The sequence below is a fragment of the Piliocolobus tephrosceles genome, chromosome 14 (genome assembly GCF_002776525.5).
Source record: "Piliocolobus tephrosceles isolate RC106 chromosome 14, ASM277652v3, whole genome shotgun sequence".
NCBI classification, from domain to species: Eukaryota; Metazoa; Chordata; class Mammalia; order Primates; family Cercopithecidae; genus Piliocolobus; species Piliocolobus tephrosceles.
Genome location: NC_045447.1, coordinates 43,387,403 through 43,407,202, shown reverse-complemented (window position 1 = coordinate 43,407,202; position 19,800 = coordinate 43,387,403). Strand labels below are relative to the sequence as shown.

The 19,800-nt window shown below is 48.0% G+C and overlaps 1 protein-coding gene across 3 annotated transcripts in view; it reads right to left on the bottom strand.

Moving 5' to 3' along the window:
• The window catches only part of PAX5 (paired box 5), a 200,449-nt gene that overhangs the window by 85,406 nt on the left and 95,243 nt on the right, over nucleotides 1-19,800 (bottom strand). For all 3 annotated transcript variants that reach the window (XM_023203171.2, XM_026456150.1, XM_023203173.2), the window contains one exon: nucleotides 3,635-3,764. In XM_023203171.2, coding sequence (XP_023058939.1) covers nucleotides 3,635-3,764 — 130 coding nt within the window. The remainder of the gene's footprint in view (nucleotides 1-3,634; nucleotides 3,765-19,800) is intronic.

The following is a 19,800-nucleotide window of genomic DNA, read 5'->3' as shown; positions in this document are numbered from 1 at the left end:
CCCAGCTACTTGGGAGGCTGAGGCAGAGAATTGCTTGAACCTGGGAGGCGGAGGTTGCAGTGAGCCCAGTTCATGCCACTGCACTCAAGCCTGGGTGACAGAGCGAGACTCTGTCTAAAAAAAAAAAAAAAAGAATATTCATGATTCAAGGGAAAAGGTAAAAATATCCACATTACGGGAGTTGGGAAGAGGTTGATTTCAGCCCTTATGGATGACTTTGAGGGCTGAAAATGACTCACTTCAGTGGAGGAAGTAACTGCAGATATGGTGGAAACAGCGAGAGAACAAGAATTAGAAGTGGAGCCTGAAGATATACTGAATTGCTGCCATCTCGTGATGAAACTTTAGTGAATAAGGAATTGCTTCTTATGGATAAGCAAAGAAAGTGGTTTCTTAAGATGAAATCTACTCCTGGTAAAGATACTGTGAACATTGTTGAAATGCCAACAAAGGATTTAGAATATTCCATAAACTTAGTTGGTAGGGGCAGTGTCAGGGTTTGAGAGAGCTGATTCCAGTTTTGAAAGAAATTCTATGGTGGATAAAATGCTATCAAACAGCATCCCCTGCTGCAGAAAAGTCTTTCATGAAAAGAAGAGTAAACTGACGTAGCAAACTTCATCGTTGTCTACTTTAAGAAATTGCCACAGTCACCCCAATCTTCAGCAACCACCATCCTGATCAGTCATCAGCCACCAACATCGAGGCAAGACCCTCCACCAGCAAAAAGACGACTCACTGAAGGCTTAGATGATTATGAGCAATTTTTAGCAATAACTATTTTTAAATTAAGGTATGTGTCTTTTAAAAAGACACAATGCACACTTACTAGACAACAGTACTGATTGAGTATCCCTTATCCAAAATGCGTGGGACCAGAACTGTTGCAGATTTTGGATCGTTTTGGATTTTGGAATATTTGCTTTATATTTACCAGTTCTACTCCTAATCTGAACATCCAAAATTTGAAATGCCTCAGTGAGCATTTCCTGTGAGCATCATGTCATACTCAAAAAGTTTCAGATATTGGAGCATTTCAGATGCTCAACCTGTATAGTATAGACATATCTTTTTTTTTTTTTTTTTTTTTGAGATGGAGTTTGGCTCTTATTGCCCAGGCTGGAGTGCTATGGCACAATCTTGGCTCACTGCAACTTCCACATCCCAGGTTCAAGCAATTCTCCTGCCTCAGCCTCCCAAGTAGCTGGGATTACAGGCATGCACCACCATGCCCAGCTAATTTTGTATTTTTAGTAGCGACGGGGTTTCACCATGTTGGCCAGACTGGTCTCGAACTCCTGACCTCAGGTGATCTGCCCACCTCGGCCTCCCAAAGTGCTGGGATTACAGGCGTGAGCCACCGCGCCCAGCCAGACATAGCTTTTATATGCACTAGGAAACCAAAAAATGTGTGTGACTCACTTTACTGAGATATTTGCTTTATTGCAGTGTTCTGGAACCAAACCCACAATGTCTCCAAGGTAACCCTATAACATCTTCTTGTGATCTGCCTGCCCAATCTTCTATAAACTTGGATCCCAGTAACAAACCCTCCTTTCTGCAGAACAGTCTCTTCTTGGATCTCATTTGATCCTTACCTGGACACTGAGAGACCAGGACCCTTTTACAGGTGGAGAAACGGAGGCTCAGAGATGTGTGTCCAGAGCTAGACAGCAAGGCAGTGACCATGCTGGATGAGCCCCAGCTGATCTGTGTGGCAGCGTGGCCAGCAGCACAGGCCCTGGCATTTAACTGCAACTCCACTGCTCACCAGCTGTGATCTCAACAAGCCACTCAACTGCCCCAAGCCTCAGTTTCTCTATTTGTGAAATGGACATGATCATAATGGTCCCACCTCCCAGGGTTCCTCTGAAGGTAAAGTGAGTTCACTTAGCACAATGCCTGCTTCTCAGTAAGTGCTCAGTGAAGTGCCAGCTGCTCAGTAAGTTGCTCAGTGAAGTGCCAGTTACTAATCCAGGCTTCTTTGCACTCTGCCATGCCCACCTCTATAATTACTTGTAGTTCCTTGAAAAAAAGGAAAAAGGGCCCAGGATCTAGGAGCCAGAGGGCTAGCTCTAACTCCCCCTTGCCCCTTATGTTGGGCAAGCCACTGCCCCTCCCTGAGACTTGGTTTCTGCATCTGTGAAATGGGAGTGCCTTCAGAGGTCTTGTCATGGATTCTTGTGACACCAGGAGAGGGGACCTCCATGGACACCTGTGGGGTCAGCAAAGGCTCACTCCAGCTGGGGCTCCCCGGCTCCCTGCCCCTCACTAACATCTCCCACCTCAGGCCTGGGTGCACTCCAAGCTCTTGGCCCACCTCCGGTGGATGGGGGACAAAGTCGCTCTCACCACCTGACTGGCCCTCACATGGTGCTCAGAGCTGCAAATAGGGCCCCGCTCTTTTGCCTGAGCCTCAGTGCTGACCCGTCAGCCCAGGTCTCAGAGCTGGGCCCTCCCTGTCTTGCTGCTTTGGCCTAAGTGACACCCTCCACTGTTCTAACCCGAGTCTAACCCAGCTTCCCTGATGCACCCACAGTTCACCTGCATGTCTACGAGTCCCATGTCACTGTCACTATTCACTGTGCCCTGCCTATCAGCCCACATGGGCATCCTGCTACCTCAAACTGGACCCACGGCTCTGGCCCAAGTGTGGCCCACCAGCCCCTTGTCTATTTGTGCAGTATCCCAGAGGGCCTCCTGCCTGTCCGGTTGGACAACCAAGAGCTGGCAGCTGAGTCTGTCCATATAGAGTCGGCTCCATATTATCCCAGCACAGCTGGGCCAGGGGTCTGCCCGTCCTGGCCCGCGCATCCAGCCCTTCTGCAGCAGCAAGCCAGCAAGCCCCATGGTGACCCGCCACAGGGAGAGTGTTCTGAGAAGAATCCTAACAGCTGCATGTATTGGGTGCTTACCGTGTACCAGATGAGAGTCCAAGCACCTTCCACATACAAACCCATTAATCCTCACAACAGCCCCCTGGGACAGGTGCTAGCACTAGTCCCGCTGTGCAGCTTAAAGTCACAGCCCAGAACGTATACATGGCTCACCCAAGACTGCACAGTTAGTAAATGGCACGATCAAACACCACAGTGCACCTCCAGGACCCACACTCCCAATCTCTACAAAGACAGCTAAACAGTCTGGCCCTGGGACTTCCAGAGGGTGGCTGCTTTGCATCCACCAAGCACCTTCTAACCTACGCTGCCTGCCCTTCTTGACTCAATTTCTGCCTGCCAACAGCAATCTGCAAAGAATCCCGTTCCTCCTTGAGGCTGGTGCCCACCAAGGTGGCCTTTCTCATGAAAGCAATAAACCTTAGGCCTCTGAACACTCAGCCCCACCCACGGGGGCCCCTCTGGCAGGAGGTTTTCTGCCTCCCACCTCAAGTCCCCTCCAGCCCACAGTCCATTCAGCATTTGTTCTCCCCGGCTTTGTTGGAACCATATCCAGCCATGTCTCATCACAGCTGCAACTCTGGCCCTATCATCTGACCTGTTCCCAGACCTTATAACCTCGTTAAAACAAAATTGGCCAATCACATCCAAACACACCAAGAAGCCACTCTTCCCACCATACACTCCTCTCTCTCTCTTCCTCCCTCACTCATCCCCCACGCCCCAGGTGCCCTCACCTGTCACAATGGGGTAGGACTGCGGGCCTGGCACACTGCTCCCGATGTCAGCAGGCGTGGGGCTGGCCAGATTGGCCTTCATGTCGTCCAGCCCACCAGCCAGCGAGGCCATGGCTGAATACTCTGTGGTCTGAAAGAAGAAACAGAGATATCTCAGCACCAAGACTCCACAGTATCTTAGTCAAATGCCAACTCCATGTTCTGAGCTCAGCCACCAAGCCAGATTAGTCCATGCCCGTGCCAAGGCCCACAGGAGCTCATGAACACCTCCAATGTTGAAAAGGCAGAGTCAGCTTGGTGGAACAAGACAGTTGTCCAGAATCAACAATCTTCCCAGGAGAGGAGGTGGGCAGGACTCAGTGCAACTTCACGAGAATCCAAACTTTGCTCCCTCTGGCCTTCATGTTGCCCTCTCCCAGCTCCAGTCGGCCAGAGACCCCACACTCCTCAGTGCAGGGATGGAGGGTCCATAACCAAAAGCAAGGCAGAAATAACTGTCTTCTTGCCAAGAGAATGGAAAGAATGGTTTCTGATTTCTGTGCTCTTAAACCACAAAGGTAGAATCACAGAAACAAGCGTTAAGAGGAATCTGGGAGATCATCCAGTCCAAATCCTCATTTCACAGATGAATAAACTGAGGCTCAAGGGGAGGAGGGCTTCACCCACCATCAACAGGGAAGAATACCAGTTGGTGTGGGTCACCATGAATTCCCACCCTAATCCAATATGTCAAACCAACTGAGCCACCATTGGCAAGTGTTTTTGAATTCTGGAAGCAGGTAAACACCTGTATGCTGAAAACCACGGGGTGCACATATCTAATTTAGCAAGCCACACCAACCATGTGTATTTAGCCCATGAATCATGCTCCTTTCTTTAAGCCATTTCACGAAATCAGAGTTTGCAATGAGTCATTTCCTTGTCATCCAAGCCATTGTCAGAATGGTCTCCAGAGAAAGCAGCAAAGGCACCAACCTGGATCTTTCAACTGAAGGATAGACTAAATTATAAGCACGAGCGACAAGTCTCTTCCTCCCACCCCACCCCAGGGCCTATTTTCAGGTAAAGAAAATATATGTGACTGGGTGCAGTGGCTCATGCATGTAATCCCAACATTTTGGGAGGCCAAAGCGGGTGGATTGTTTGAGCCCAGTTCAAGACCACCTTGGGAAACGTGGCGAAACCCTGTCTCCACAAAAAATACAAAAATTAGCCAGGTGTAGTGGCTTTCACCTGTAGTCCCAGCTACTCGGGAAGCTGAGTCGGGAAGACTGACTGAGCCCAGGAGATCAAGGCTGCAGTGAGCCCTGATCATGCCACTGTACTCCAGCTTGGGTGACGGAGCAAGACTCTGTCAAAGAAAGAAAGAAAGAGAAGGAAGGAAGGAAGGAAGGAAGGAAGGAAGGAAGGAAGGAAGGAAGGAAGGAAGGAAGGAAGGAAGGAAAGAAGGGAGGGAGGGAATCTGCAAACATTTAAGCCAACAAATTTTTTGTCCATGTGAAGATTTGATGTGGGGAGTTTTCCTCCAGGACCCTGGCATTGCTGATGAAGGACACATCCATGTTGGTCCAGGGTTATGTCCTTGTCAGGCAGGCACATGGAAGCAAGCAGTCTTTTGGAAGGAGCTGCAGGCACCCTGAGCAAAATGACGAGAACTGAGCCTCTGGGAGGGAAACCAAAGGAGCCACTGGGCACGCGGCAGGCAGAAGGGGCTCAGACCCAGGCACATTCCTGGTGTCTTTCCCTTCAAATCAGAGATTACTTCCTGGGCAGCTAAAGTTTCAGCTGGGGGTGGTGGCAGCAGGGAGTTGAGGATGTGCCTCAGGCCCAGGCTCTAGATGATTCGTGCTGAGGACAGCATGTCCAGAGTTCCCCAGGGCTCTTCGATCCTCATCCATCAAAGGCTGGTTCTGAAACATGTAGAGAAGACCACAGGCCCAAAGCAAGCCCAGGTCCTTCTAAGGGGGAACAAGGCCAGGGGGACAGGCTTACCAGGCATCAGGAATCACTATAGAGCGACAGTAATTAAGACAGGGTGGTATTGGCACAGGGGTAGATAAATAGACCAATGAAACAGAATCCAGTCCAGACCCTGATCCGTGCACGTATGGAACAATGATATATGAAGGAGATGGTGTACAAATCAGCAGGAAAGGATGGACTTTTTAATAAACAGAGCAGGGGTAACTGGTTATCCATTCAGAAACAGGGGGAAAAAAGAAATTGGATCTTTACACCAGACACAAAAATCAATTCCAGGTGGATTAGAGACCTAAATGTGGAAGGCAAAGGCATCTAACGTAGTCAGCTCTAGGTCCAGCCAAAAATCCTTGGGAAGAAGTCTGCCCTTCGTGGAAGGATGAGTGCCTTTTCTGGCCTGGGATGCTCACACAGGGTTCCTGCTCACTGTGGGGACAGTGGTGGGACCCAGTCATCCTGCTGCCCTGTCTCAGTGCCTCCTCCTCCAAGAAGTCTTTCCTGACCACCATTCTGCAGGAGTGAGTCCCACCCTCATTCTGCTTGCCCCGCCAAGTGGTGCCAGAACAGTAACAACCACAGTCTTCACAATTGCATCAAAATCTCACACTCATTGAGTGTTCACTCTGTACCAGAAGCTTTAGCTGTACTATAACATTTAATCCTCACAGTCACCCCTTGAAGCAGGCTCTATGACATCCCCATTTTACAGATGAAGAAACTGAGGATTTTATGATACAGCAGGAATGACTTGCCTAAGTTCATACAGCTTCTAGGTGCCCAAACCAGGATTCAAACCTGGGTCCCTCTGACTCCAAAACCTTGACAATGACCCTAATGATTTTTATACTGTGAGTACCTGATCCATTAAAACACAGTGAAATCAACTTGCTGGTCCCAACATTTTTATAAGTGAAATTGAAAACAAAAAATCCAAGAGTCTCCCACATAGAAAGGATAAGTCCTGTTTTGTGAATCTTTGTTTCCCATGTCAGTGGGTATGTGTGTATGAGGTAGAGATTAAGATGTATTTCTTGCTATAGGTCACAGCCAGCAAAGTTTGGAAAATACTGCCTTCATTCCGTGCAGCAGGAGCTATTGGAAAAAGGTTGCTGTCTAGACTTCTTCTTCTGTAGAATGAGACTTGGTCACGGCATTAGCCTCCTAATTTTCTGAGAATGAAGTGGGCATGAATTTAGAATTCCACTCACCAAAATCAACTCCTTCAGCTCATTGCTATGTGCAAAGACGGCAGGTGAAAATGTCTCTGACAAGGGTCTTTTCCTAGATGGCATCTTCTAGAGTTTCTGGGTCCCCAGGGATAGGTCCCAGTTCCTCCCTCCTCTCTGTGTTCCCGAATACCCTAGTGAAGGCCCGAGCATAGTGGGCATGCATTCATTCAACCTTTACTGAGCCCTGTTTTGTGCAATATGATGTGTGAAGACCAGACACACTCTTTAACCTTCACCCACAAACCCCAAGAAATTCCATCCAAGAGGGACAAAAGCACAGAGTCATTAATGTATATGGGGTGTGAAGTGGTCAGGAAGGGTTTCTTGATGCAGGCTGTATTTAACCTGGGGCTGAACAATCCCTAACTCTCAAGACTGAGAACAGCCAAAGGCAGGCTCAGAGGTAATAGGACAGAAGTGACCCAGAAACAGGCACATGCAATAGTTAGAGGGTGTGCAAGTGTAAAGGGGAAAGATGGAATGGTAGACTCGCTGGAACTCGATTGTGAAGGGCTTGCACAATGAATGGTGAACCAAAGAAGGAGTGCTCTTCCTAAGGCCAGGCACATCCCAGCCAAGAGTTAGCATCCCTGCGCCCCTCCCCAGCCCACCCTGGGGCTTGGCCCATTCCTAGACCTCAGCCTCTTCTCTTTGACATGGGCTGGGCTGCTGGGTCTGCAAGGGAAAGCCTTTATTTCCCCCAAGAAAGCAGAGCCAACCTGGGTTTAAGAGAACCGCAAAAAGGGTGGTCAACAGGGATATATCCTGCTTCTTAACATATTTAATTTCCAGATGGAAGAGGTTTGTTTTGCTGTTTGATTTTTGTTTTAGTCAACGAATTCAGTATCAAACAAAGCTCATCCAGCCACTTCAAAAGTTGGGTTTGGATCATCTTTTTAAGACAAGAAATCTTCAACTTATGTTATGCATGCAGTGGGAGGTCCGAAAATCCAGGCGTCCAACCACCATTGGCTCCCAGAAAGCAAAGCAAACCTCCCTATAAGCCAGGCCCTGGGGGACAGCGGGACCCTCAGAAACGAGTCCTTAGCTGCACTTCACCATCTGTGCCTTTCCTTTTCTTTTCTTTTTTTTTTTTTTGAGACAAAGTCTTGCTCTGTTGCCCGGGCTGGTGTGCAGTGGCATGATCTTGGCTCACTGCAACCTCTGACCCCCGGGTTCAAGCCATTCTCCTGTCTCAGCCTCCCAAGTAGCTGGGATTACAGGTGCACACCACCACACCCGGTTAATTTTTTGTATTTTTAGTAGAGACAGGGTTTTGCCATGTTGGCCAGGCTGGCCTTGAACTTCTGGCCTCAAGTGATCCGCCTGCCTCAGCCTCCCAAAGTGCTGGGATTATAGGCATGAGCCACTGCGCCCAGCCATCTGTGCCTTTCACCATCACCACCTTGCAGGGCTTGCCCAGAGCCCAGCCTCTCTTCTTTGACGGGATTCCCTCAGTTCTTACTCTGCTCCCGCATGAGCCGGGGAAGCTGTCATTTAGTTTTGGTGTTTAATTGTTCCCTAAGTCCATCACTTAGGTGATGTGGTGTCTGTGATTTTTAAAGGCAACTGCATTCTCCCCAATCTCTTGGGTTCCCTGGAACATTGCTACACCACAGCTCCTCAGCCACTGCAGACACTGTCCTACCTCCACCTGGAGGGCCCATCTCACTTTGTCACTTAGATAACTCTTACATTATCCACAAGACCCAGTTCACATGTCACCTCCTTGGTGAAGCCATTCCTGAGCTCCACACTCCTGCAAAGAAACAATCTCTCCCTTGTCTATGCTTCCATACTTGGTGGCTTTTTGTACAGACCTCCATTATCACAATGTAGAGTGGCTGTTGGTCTATCTCCTCCAGGTTGCCTTGAGAGTGTGGAACATGGAATATCCCTAGTGCCCACTAAGTGCTTGTTGAATGAATGAATGAATGAATAAATGAATAATGGTCCAGTAGCATGTTATGAGCTACAACATTCAAAAATTAACTGGGAAGTGTTTGAACAAGAGCACTAAGTGATACGCTAACATCCCCTGCCCTCCTTCCACCTCTACCCCACATCAAGTCAGGTCACCAGAAAGCCACATCCCTGCCCAACATGTTAAAGCCCCTGCGTGGTGCTTTTTCACCAGTCTCTGATGGAATGTCAGGCATTCAACACTTTTATGAGGCAAAAAAAGAAAACAGCCATAAAAGAAAATGGTTTAAAACCTCTGGAGACACTGCCCACTAGAATATTCAAATTCCTTGTCAATCCCTCCTACAATTCAGCACCAGTAAAGTTTTCCACTGGTGAGTCATGAATCTGCCTCTGACTAACAACAAGAACACTGGAAACCACTGCATATCTCTTTTTGCTTTGACTGCCAGGAAACTCGGTCAAATTCAGTGTTCAACCACCAAAGCCACTTCATTGCTGGCTCCTGGTACAATGATCTTCCCCTTTTTTCTACGTAATTTCTGAGCTTTTTTCCCAAACTTAACTTAGATACACATAATTGCTTATTTTGCAGGCCACCTCAAGTTCTTTGTAAAAGTGAAGGCTGGGAAAGCTGAACTGACAGAAAAAGAAAGATAGGAAGGAAGGAAGGAAGGAAGGAAGGAAGGAAGGAAGGGGAATGAGAGAGAGAAAGAGAAAGAAAGAGAAGAGGAAAGGCATTCCTGGTGCCTCTTTGCCTGGTAACAATGGCATTCTACTTCCATTTCTCATAGTTTTTTGGAAGCCAAAGGCTGAGTGGTGGGGTGCAGAGGTATGCACACAGTCACAGATGTGTAAGTGTGTTGGTGCACCTACATACTTGGGTACATTGCCACCCCCCAACCCCAGCCCCTGAGAATCACAGGCAACAGCTGTGTTCTACATTTCCTACTTTTCTGAGCCCTTCGGGTTCTTTCTTAGGATGTCATTTTAGGCTTTTTCTCCCTCTTCATCAGGGCCCCCGGTGCTGTCCTTGACTATGACCCCGGAACAGAAATGAACTGAAGTCAGCAATTCACAGTTTCCTACTGCAATGCAACCAATTGGGATAAAACTTCCTCTGCCTGCTGCCACAGAATCTTTTTCTTTTTGAGACAAAGTCTCGCTCTGTTGCCCAGGCTGGAGTGAAATGGTGCAATCTCTGCTCACTACAACTTCCACCTCCCTGGTTCCAGTGATTCTCCTGTCTCAACCTCCTGAGTAGCTGGGATCACAGGCTAGGCCACCACACCTAGGTAATTTTTGTATTTTGAGTAGAGATGGGGTTTCACCACATTGGTCAGGTTGGTCTTGAACTTCTGACCTCAGGTGATCCACTTGCCTCAGCCTCCCAAAGTGCTGGGATTTACAGGCATGAGACACCACGCCCAGCCACCACAGACTCTTATAAGACCTCAAGGTCACGACCACCAGCCCAAGGTGTGTGGACCATCCTCACAGACACCATGCTCCAGATGATGGAACAGCTTGTCCTCTCAAACATCAGAACTATAATAGAAGGACAGTCAGGATCATCTTTCCCAACAGAGAAAAACTGAGGTACAGGGATAGGGATGTACGTCCTTAGTTAATTTTTTTTTTTTTTTTTTTTTTTTTTTTTTTTTGAGACAAGGTCTTGCTCTCTCACCCAGGCTGGAGTGCAGTGTCACAATCATGGCTCACTGCTGCCTCAACCTCCCAGGCCCAAGCGATTCTCCCACCTCAGCCTCCCGAGTAGATGGGACTACAGGCACAGCAGCTAATTATTTAATTTTTTGTAGAGATGGGGTTTCACCATGTTGCTCAGGCTGGTCTTGAACTCCTGAGTTCAAGTGATCCACCCACCTCAACCTCCCAAAGTGCTGGGATTACAGGTGTGAGCCACTGCACCTGGCCCTTAGTTCATTTTTAACTGCATCGTTGATAACCTTTGACCCAGTGTTGGAAAAAAGACTGAACTAGGAGTGATAACACAAGGTTCTTGTCCCAGCTCTGCCCCTTTCTCACTTGTGTGGCTGTAGGTGAGCTGGGCCAGTTCTGTGAACCTCATTTTCACCATGAGTAAAATGAAATTTTAATTCTAGTCCCTAGCTGCCTGCCTACCTCGACAATCATGAGAATCTGAGGGATAAGGACAGGGACAGCACTTTGGAAACTAAGCAATATGAGAGGTTCAGGAATTCTAGCAGGGACTCAAGGAGGCACAAGCCCCAGGAGAGCGTGCACTGGGCATCACGTGGGTCCCTAGGAGATTACCTGGAAAAGGACTGCCCGGGGCTGCACCAAGTATTGTCTCATCAGCATGGGGCACCACTGCCATAGCATGGAGGAGAAAAGAAACACAGACACGTGAGAAGGAGGGCAGCGCGAAGGGGGGCAGCGCATGGGGCAAGGCTGCAGGGCTGGTCACCTCAGATGGCCACCTGGGGCCAGGAGGCCTCCCCGTCACCTGCTGGGCTCCTGTAGCCTCACTGCCAGGCCACAGGTGTCCCTTGGGAGCTGGGCCAGAGCCAGGCCAACCACTCCCATTCTGAAGGACCAGACACCTGCCCACCTCTACATCTACCCAGAGGGAGGACAGAAGCTGGAGTGGGTGAGACGTGTCTCTGGGGCCTGGCTCCAGGGACTGAAGCCAAGCAGGCAGAGGGGTCTCGAAGCCCCTCCTTTCACTGGCCTCTGCTTCCCCACCTGTCTGAGGACTTTCACTGGAGGATTTCTAAGTCTTCTTCCACTGCTGATGCTCTTTGCCTCTATCAATGGCCACATGACAAAGTCTAGAGTCCCTCTTCAACAAATGAATGGCAAATCAAGAACAGAGAGATGATGAACCTATAGGTTAAAGGAGGCTTAGAGACAAATCAATAAGTCACAAAGTGGACCCTGATTCAAACAAACTGTAAAAGAAATAATCAAAAAAAAAAAAAACAAAACAAAACATGGCCAGGCGCAGTGGCTCATGACTTTAATTACAGCACTTTGGGAGGCTGAGGCAGGCAGATCACCTGAGGTCAGGAGTTCGAGATCAGCCTGGCCAACACAGGGAAACCCCGTCTCTATTGTAAATTTAAAAATTAGCTGGCCATGGTGGCGTGTGCCTGTAATACCAGCTACTCGGGAGGTTGAGGCAGGAGAATTGCTTGAACCCGGGAGGGAGAGGCTGTGCTGAGCTGAGATCGAGCCACTGCATTCTAGCCTGGGCAACAGAATGAGACTCTGTCTCAAAAAAATAAAATAAAATAAAAATCATAACATATAATGAAACAATTGGAAATGTGAGCACCAATTGGGTATTTGATGACATGAAAGGGTGTGCTAACTTTGTGGATGTGAAAATGGTATGGTTATGCTTTTTAAAAGGTCTTGTCTGGCTAGGTACTGTGATTCACACCAGTAATTCAAGCATTTTGGGAGGCTGAGGCAGGAGGATTGCTTGAGGCCAGGAGTTTGAGACCAGCCTGGGCAACATAACAAGACCCCATCTCCACAAAAAAATTAAAAATTAGCTGAGCATAGTGGCATGCACCTGTAGTCCCAGCTATTTTGGAGAATGAGGCAGGAGGATCACTTGAGCCCAGGAGGTTGAGGCTACAGTGAGCCTTGATCACACCACTGCACTCCACTCTGGGCGACCTTGTCTCAAATAAATAAATTAATAAAAGATCGTGTCTTTTAAAGATTCTTTCTGGAATATTTACAAGTGAAGTGACATAATGTCTGAAGTTTGTTGAAAAATAAAGTGCATTTAATAAAATGTGGTATATCTACACAATGGAATACTATTCAACAGTGAAAAGGAGTGGAGTGCTGATACATGTTACAACATGGATGAACCTCAAAAGCATTATGCCAGGTGAAAAAGTCCAGACATAAAGGATAGTCCATAGAAATGCTAGAAGTGGCAAATCTACAGGCGCAGAGCACAGAGCCATGATTGGCTGGAGAAGGGGGTGGGATCAGGGATTAACTTTAGACCAGCATGAGGGATCTTTCTGGAGTGATGAAACTAACTATTCTAAAACCAAACTGTGGCGATAGTGGCACAACTCCTTAAATCTACTAAAAACTATTGACTTACAATGAGTGAATTTTATGATACAAAAATTATATTTCAATAAAGCAATTAAAAGACAAGTGTGGGGTGTGTGGGGTGAAGGATGTCAATGCAACAACTGTCATGACTTGAATCTCGGGGAGGGGTGCTTGGAGGCTGATTAAATTATTCCAAGTCTACTTTGAAAGTCTCCATAATTATGGCTGGGCATGGTGGCTCACACCTGTAATTCCAGCACTTTGGGAGGCTGAGGTAGGTGGAGTACCTGAGGTCAGGAGTTCGAGACCAGCCTGACCAATATGGTGAAACCCCACCTCTACTAAAAATACAAAAATTAGTCAGGCTGTGGTGGTGGGCATCTGTAATCCCAGTTACTCAGGAGGCTGAAGTGGGAGAATTGCTTGAACCCCGGAGGCGGAGCTTGCAGTGAGCCAAGATCGTACCACTGCACTCCAGTCTGGGTGACAGAGGGAGACCCCATCCCAAAAAAAAAGGAAAGAAGAAGAGGAAGAAAAAAAAGAAAGTCTCCACAGTTAAAATAAATAAAGTAAAACAACACATATTTGACTCATGGCACCGCCTGTCACCGCTAATCAGCCATCCGACAAATACCTGTGGAATAACGAGAGAACACAAGATGCCAAGGACAGCCAGGAGCTTGCTCTCTCACCTCCTCTTCCTGGCGCCCTGCCCTGCTCCTTGAAGGCCATCATCCCTGCATCATGCCAAAGTTCCAAACACAAGAAGTCTAAGTCCTCTTGACTGCCTAGCACTTTCCAGTTTGCAAAGTCCTTGCAGGTCCGTGGTGTCCCAGGAGTCCTGGGATGTGGACAGATGCAGAACTAGAGCGCAGAGAGGGGAGTGCTGCTGCCCACCCCGTTTGCAGCACTGGTCCCCTATCCAGAAGCAGAGTTAGAGTTGGAGGGGACTTCACTGCCACCCCTGAAGGTACAGCTCAGACACTCCTCCATGAAGGGCCCTGGCCACACACCCACAATCCTCCTCCAGCTGGGGAAAGAGCGCTGAATCTGCAAGGAGGAATGCCCTGCATTCTTTAACTCTAGATACACAAAACTCCACCTGGTGAAGTGTATGTTAAGCAGTAGTTCTTCCTTGATAACAATAGATCTGACGGGCTGGCAGGGGACCTGGAGACCTGGCTTTGCCCTGGACTCCCATGCAACCGGGGCCAGACCCTCCCCTTGCCAGGCCTCAGTGACTCCATCTGTCATGAGGGAGATGGACCAAATCCATTGGGGCCCTTCTGGTTCACTAAAGGCTGTGCCCACCAAGATGGGGTCCTCACTCTGTGGAATGGGGTTCTCCTTGATATGACCCCAGGAAGGGCTTAGGTTCCCTCTGTGGGATGGTGAAGATGTTGCCCGTTTGACCCCAGGTCCCCAATCCAGAGGCCTGACAGCCACCAGGGGAGGCAGCGTGGCTGAGGAATTCCACCAGGCCTGGGGCCAGGAGGACAGACTTCAAGCCTGACACGGCCAACTCTGTGCTGTGTGAAACTAGGCCACGCACCTCTCACTCTTGGCACCTTTTCTCATTTGTAAGGGGGATATGTGACCTACCTCACAAGTTGTGAGGAAACCCAGAGGGGAGATCGGAATAAAACCCTGGAGGGCAAGCCTTTTGCATTTCAGTTTTTGAGTCCCCAGTGCCAGACTCATAAATAAATACTTTGAAAATGTCTACTGAAAAAACAACAGGATGAATCCTTGCAGTGGTAGAAATAATCTGTATCTTGACTCAATGTCAGTAAGTGTCAATTTATTGTACTATAGTTTTACAAGATGTTATTGTGGAGGGAAACTCAGTAACGGGTGTATAGGAGCCCTCTGTATTATTTCTTACAACTGCATATGAATCTATAATTATCTCAAAATGAAATGTTTAATTGAATGATGCTTGCAAAAGTACTCCACAATCTACAAAGTGCTACCATTAATACTAACTAGGGGGAAGGACTACAAAGGATGTTGAAGGGCCTTCCTCTTCCAGGAAGCCCTCACTGATTTCCCCTTCTCTGTGTTCCTAAAACAGCTGAGTGTGCTTCTTTCTGCTACAGCACTTATTATTCTGCATTATACATTTAACTGTTTAGGGACGTCATCCCCCAGCTAGAGTGTGAGCTTCATAAGGATGATACTGTGTCTCCCTCATCTTTGTGGCAGCAGCTCCTGGCCCAGTGCCCAGCTCTGAACAGATGTGACATAAATGCCTGTGGAACCAAATGAACTGGGACAGGTACCATGACCTGGCTCTTCCAACAGTGCCAGAGGTGCTTCCCAGGGTCACTGAGAGGATGAGTGATGTCAAGGTGCTTTTATTCATCAGAGGTTGCCATGGACATGGGCCAAACACGCTCTTTAGTCATTTGTTTCTTCAGAACTGTGCTCATGGCCTGGGTCAAAATGGTTTGCAGCAGGCCAGGCATGGTGGCTCACGCCTGTAATCCCAGACCTTTGGGAGGCCGAGGTGGGCAGATCACCTGAGGTTGTGAGTTTGAGACCAGCCTGACCAATATGGAGAAACCCCATGTCTACTAAAAATACAAAAATAGCCAGATGTGGTGGCACGTGCCTATAATCCCAGCTACTCGGGAGGCTGAGGCAGGAGAATTGCTTGAACCCGGGAGGCGGAGGTTGTGGTGAGCGGAGATTGCACCGTTGCACTCCAGCCTGGGCAACAAGAGCGAAACTCCATCTCCAAAAAAAAGAAAAAGAAAAAAACAAAAAAAGATTTGCAGCAGAATTGAGGGGCTTCCAAGAAGAGATCTATAAAGTTTCAGTGACTCATCTCCCCCTGTTCTGTTTACAGCCTTCCAGGCACCCCTCAGGCACACACCCAGACAAGTTCCCAAGTGGTGGTGGGTACCAGCAGGGGAAGTCCAGGGAGGCCACCAAAGTCAGACATTGTAACTTCTGTCTGAGAGCAAGTTTTCAGCAATGACTAATCAGAAGGCCCTTTTCTTCCCCTGTCCTCTTACAGAATTTTAGTAAGCCCCAAATCTCAGGGCCTAATGGAACTCAGGAGTGTTGTAGGCTTATCTTTACCTGGCACTTGAAATCCACCAAATGGGTATCTCCAGTGATGGGAACTCACTACTTTCCGAGGCAGCCACACAACTCCGGTGTGAGAAAGCGCTAAATGTTGGTCTCCCTACATTGGTCCTGGGTGTGCTCACTGGAACTCCAGTTCCAACAAGGGTCCTACAGGTGCCAGTGCCCTCCCTGCCTGGATCCAGCACGGGGCCCCAGGGCTTCCACTCCTCCACCGGACATGCTGTCAGACTGGGGTGTATGACGCTTGCTTCTGCTTTCCTGGTAGCCTAAAACCTGACTGATTCATACTGTTCTCACAGTCAAGTCAGGGCTCACTCTAAGTTCATTAGAAATGGAAAGTGATTAGGTATTTTCTCCTTCCCTTGCAAATAACCAGTGTGCTATTTGTAAGCTTACAGGTCTTCCCAAATACATGGACAGAAAGGTTATCCTGACAAGGCTTACAGCACAAAGCTCCACTTCTGGAGAATGAGAATTGGGACCCAGTGGCCCAGGACCCAGTAGTCAAAGCCTCCTAAACAAGAAGATCCCAGTAGCGCTGACTCCTATGGGGAAGGGGGATGGGGACTCCCTATCTGGGGAATATCTGCACCCGCCACAGCTCTGCCTGGCTGGGTCATGAGCAGCTCCAGAGCCTGATGTGGACAAAGGGAAGGAAAGTTCCAGGGACAAAGCTCCATCTCCAGGTGGCCAAGTTCCACAGGCTTCTTCCAGGCAGTCCACGATGGGGCCCAGCTGCCCTTCCCACTACACGGCTGGCAATGGGAAGGGAGGCCATTACCTCCAAGGGAGTATAGGACTCTTGGCCACAAAGGGGCCTGAATGAGGGGTACAAAGGGAGGATCCCCATCTTCAAGTACCTGGAATGGGAGGAGAGGGAGTAGCCCAAGATCCTCATAGTTCACATTCTTTGGCATGACTTCCCAGCTACAAGGAAGATAGAGGTTATGTTGGGGCATAAAGAAATGAAAAGAGAAAACTTCCCTCTGCATGGCCAGATCAATAGGGTGGCAGGGTGGGGACAGGGAGGTGAGCCTGGATGCCCCTCCCCACCACCACCACCTCTGGCCATGTGGGAACCTGCATGCACACACACACATGCACACACACACACACATGCACACACACACACACATGCACACACACACACATGCACACACACACTCCTCAGGCCAAAGGCCACCTCTCTGCCCTTCCACTCTCTGTCATAAGGAACTAACACGTGATGCTGCAAAGCCATACCAGCCAGCCGCAGGAGGGAGCGCCCTCTTGGTCACCAAGGATTCCTAGAGCCAAGCAGAAACTGTGTAAAGGAACTACCAGAAAGGGAAGGCTGCGAAGGCCAGGCCTCTCATGGTGACTTCAGACTCCCTGGTTTGCCATTCAGAAGGCTCTACCAGCTCTCCCTAGACCCTCACACACCTTTACTAAGAGGCTGAATAACTTGCATTGACTGGATGCTTACTGTGTACCAGGTACTGTTCTAGGTGTTATAATGTATTATTAATAATTCATTTAATCCTTGCAACAACCCTACAGGGTAAGTATTACTACCCTCCCTTTACAGATGATGAAAATGAGACACAGGGTGCCAAAATAATGTGTCCAATTCACCCCCCAGCAGTGCGACTCCAAAGTCCAAGCTCTGAAACACCACTCTAAACCCCCTCGGCCAGTGTTACTAATCCCATCAAGTTGCAGATGAGAACACTGAGGTTGAGAGAAGTTGAGTAAGTTGTAGAGTGGGGGTTTAAACTCAGTTTCTGTCTGACTCCAAAGCCTGCGTTCTTTACGCTGATTGTAAACTGCTCCAGGATGCACCGGAGCCCTGACGGGGACACCACCTGCTAGGCCAGGCTCATCTTCCTGTGTTTGGTGACCTCTTTAGACAACCCACCTGACTCTGCACATTTGACATGGCCGTGTTTTCCCTGCTGGGCGCCCTCTCCCTTTCTCTGCTCCAGTTCTTGTCTATCTGCCCCTTCAAATCCTGGCTGAAGAATGACCTCCTACGGAAAAGGTTTCCAGATAGGTTTAGCTGCAGATTTCCTTAACTTTATCCTTTATTCTCCTCATTTAGACAGAAAGCTCCTACACCGTCAATTCAGAGGACAGCGGTGCTCCCGTTTAATGCCAACATTAGCAATTCATCTTAACATTAGTGCTAAACAATAGAGAAATAAACAGTAACATGTGGCCTGTTAGCGCCATTAAGGAAAAACCAGGCATCTGACTGTTTGCTTAGTTCAAGCCCTCTCTGTTCTTTACTGAAGGTGATATTCTGGCTTCTAGAAAGATCAGAAACTAAAGGAAGGAGACACTAGGCTTAGGATTTGGCTATGATGCATAAGTCCAAATTTTAGCTAATGTTAACAATCTAGACAAAACTAGCACAGTGACGATGGTGTTTCTGCTTATATGCCTTTTTATCAGGGTTAACGTTACTTAAGAGCCTCTGCTTTTAATTAAGGAAATATATTTGCATTTTGCGGTTATGTGTTAATTCCATGAATCTTGCATTTCATACCTAGAAACAAAGCATACAATTATTTTTTGTGCTAATACTATACTTTACTTAGACAAGCAAGCCATTTGCCTTGAGGCTAGACATGTAAACAAACACATGTCTAAAGGCTTGGTCTGAGTTGGATTTTTTAGTAATTTCTTCTTCTCCCTCACACACACACATACATTAATTTAAACTCCTGATATTATTTCCTTCACCTCTTTCCCACAAATCAAACCTCAAATAACATAAAACTGCTGGCTAGAAATAGGCTTCACACAAACAAACAAAAGCTTTCAAGCCAAAAGCAACTGAGATGTTCACATCTCCCCATCCAACCGTCTCCACCTCCTCTGCCTGGTCCAACAAAACAGCCTCTCTTTGCCCAATTGCCCTGGAAAACCCTGGAATATCTCATTTTTATTTCCAGGAAAGGAAGAGGTTTTATCCCCAAATAAAAGTTCAGTAATAACAGTAGGCTGGGAAAACCCAGGCAGGATCCTTCCTGCCACCCTCTGTCAAGCTCACAAAGAGAAAAATCGCACCATCCGACATGGTTGGGAGAGTTTAATCCAAAGCAGTGCTAATTAATATCCCCAGCTTTCCAGAAGCCAGTGCCACATACAGCTGCGAGGGCAACAAGGCTGTTCTCCCTTCAATTTTATGGGAAGAACATTTTCATTACAAAGCCTCCTCCCAGACCCTCCTCTCTCTGCCAGATTAGCCTCGAGAAGGAAGCGGATGATCCATATATCAGAACTCCTTCTCTCCCCATTAATTTTATTATTTATATCCCATTTTAAAAGTTTATTGGTGCAACTCCCTATGCACCTGGCCAGGGCCTTTCTGACAAGCAGCGGCCCATTCCTGAGTCCCCTTCTCAGCGGGAGTGCGTACATTCTGTCACCAGAAAGGGCCAACTTTTTGAAATTTGCCCTGGAGAAAAAGCTCCAATGGTAGTTGCCCCAGCACCCTTTCTTTCTTAAAATAAGTGTGGAAGGTTCTAAACTGGCCCTTTCGTGAAATATGTATGGATTTTACTGCTCATTATGCGCTGTGGGTGATCCTCAGAGACCCTTAAAGCCCTGGGGGATGCCCTACGTGTCCCCATCCCCAGTCAAGCATCCTTAGCCATTTGGGCAGGGCTGACCCATTTTTAACCCAAACCACCAGACCCCGGGTAGGCCTGCCGAGACCACGTGTCTTGCCATTTTGTTCTGAAACCCCACGTGCTCAAGGCTGTCTCTTTCCAGCCTCCTAAAGGGACCCCAAATCCAATCTAAATGTCTTGAATTTACCTGTTTGTCTTTTATACATATAAATAGCTGCATTTCCATTCCCTCTTTGTTTCTCATTTTCATTTG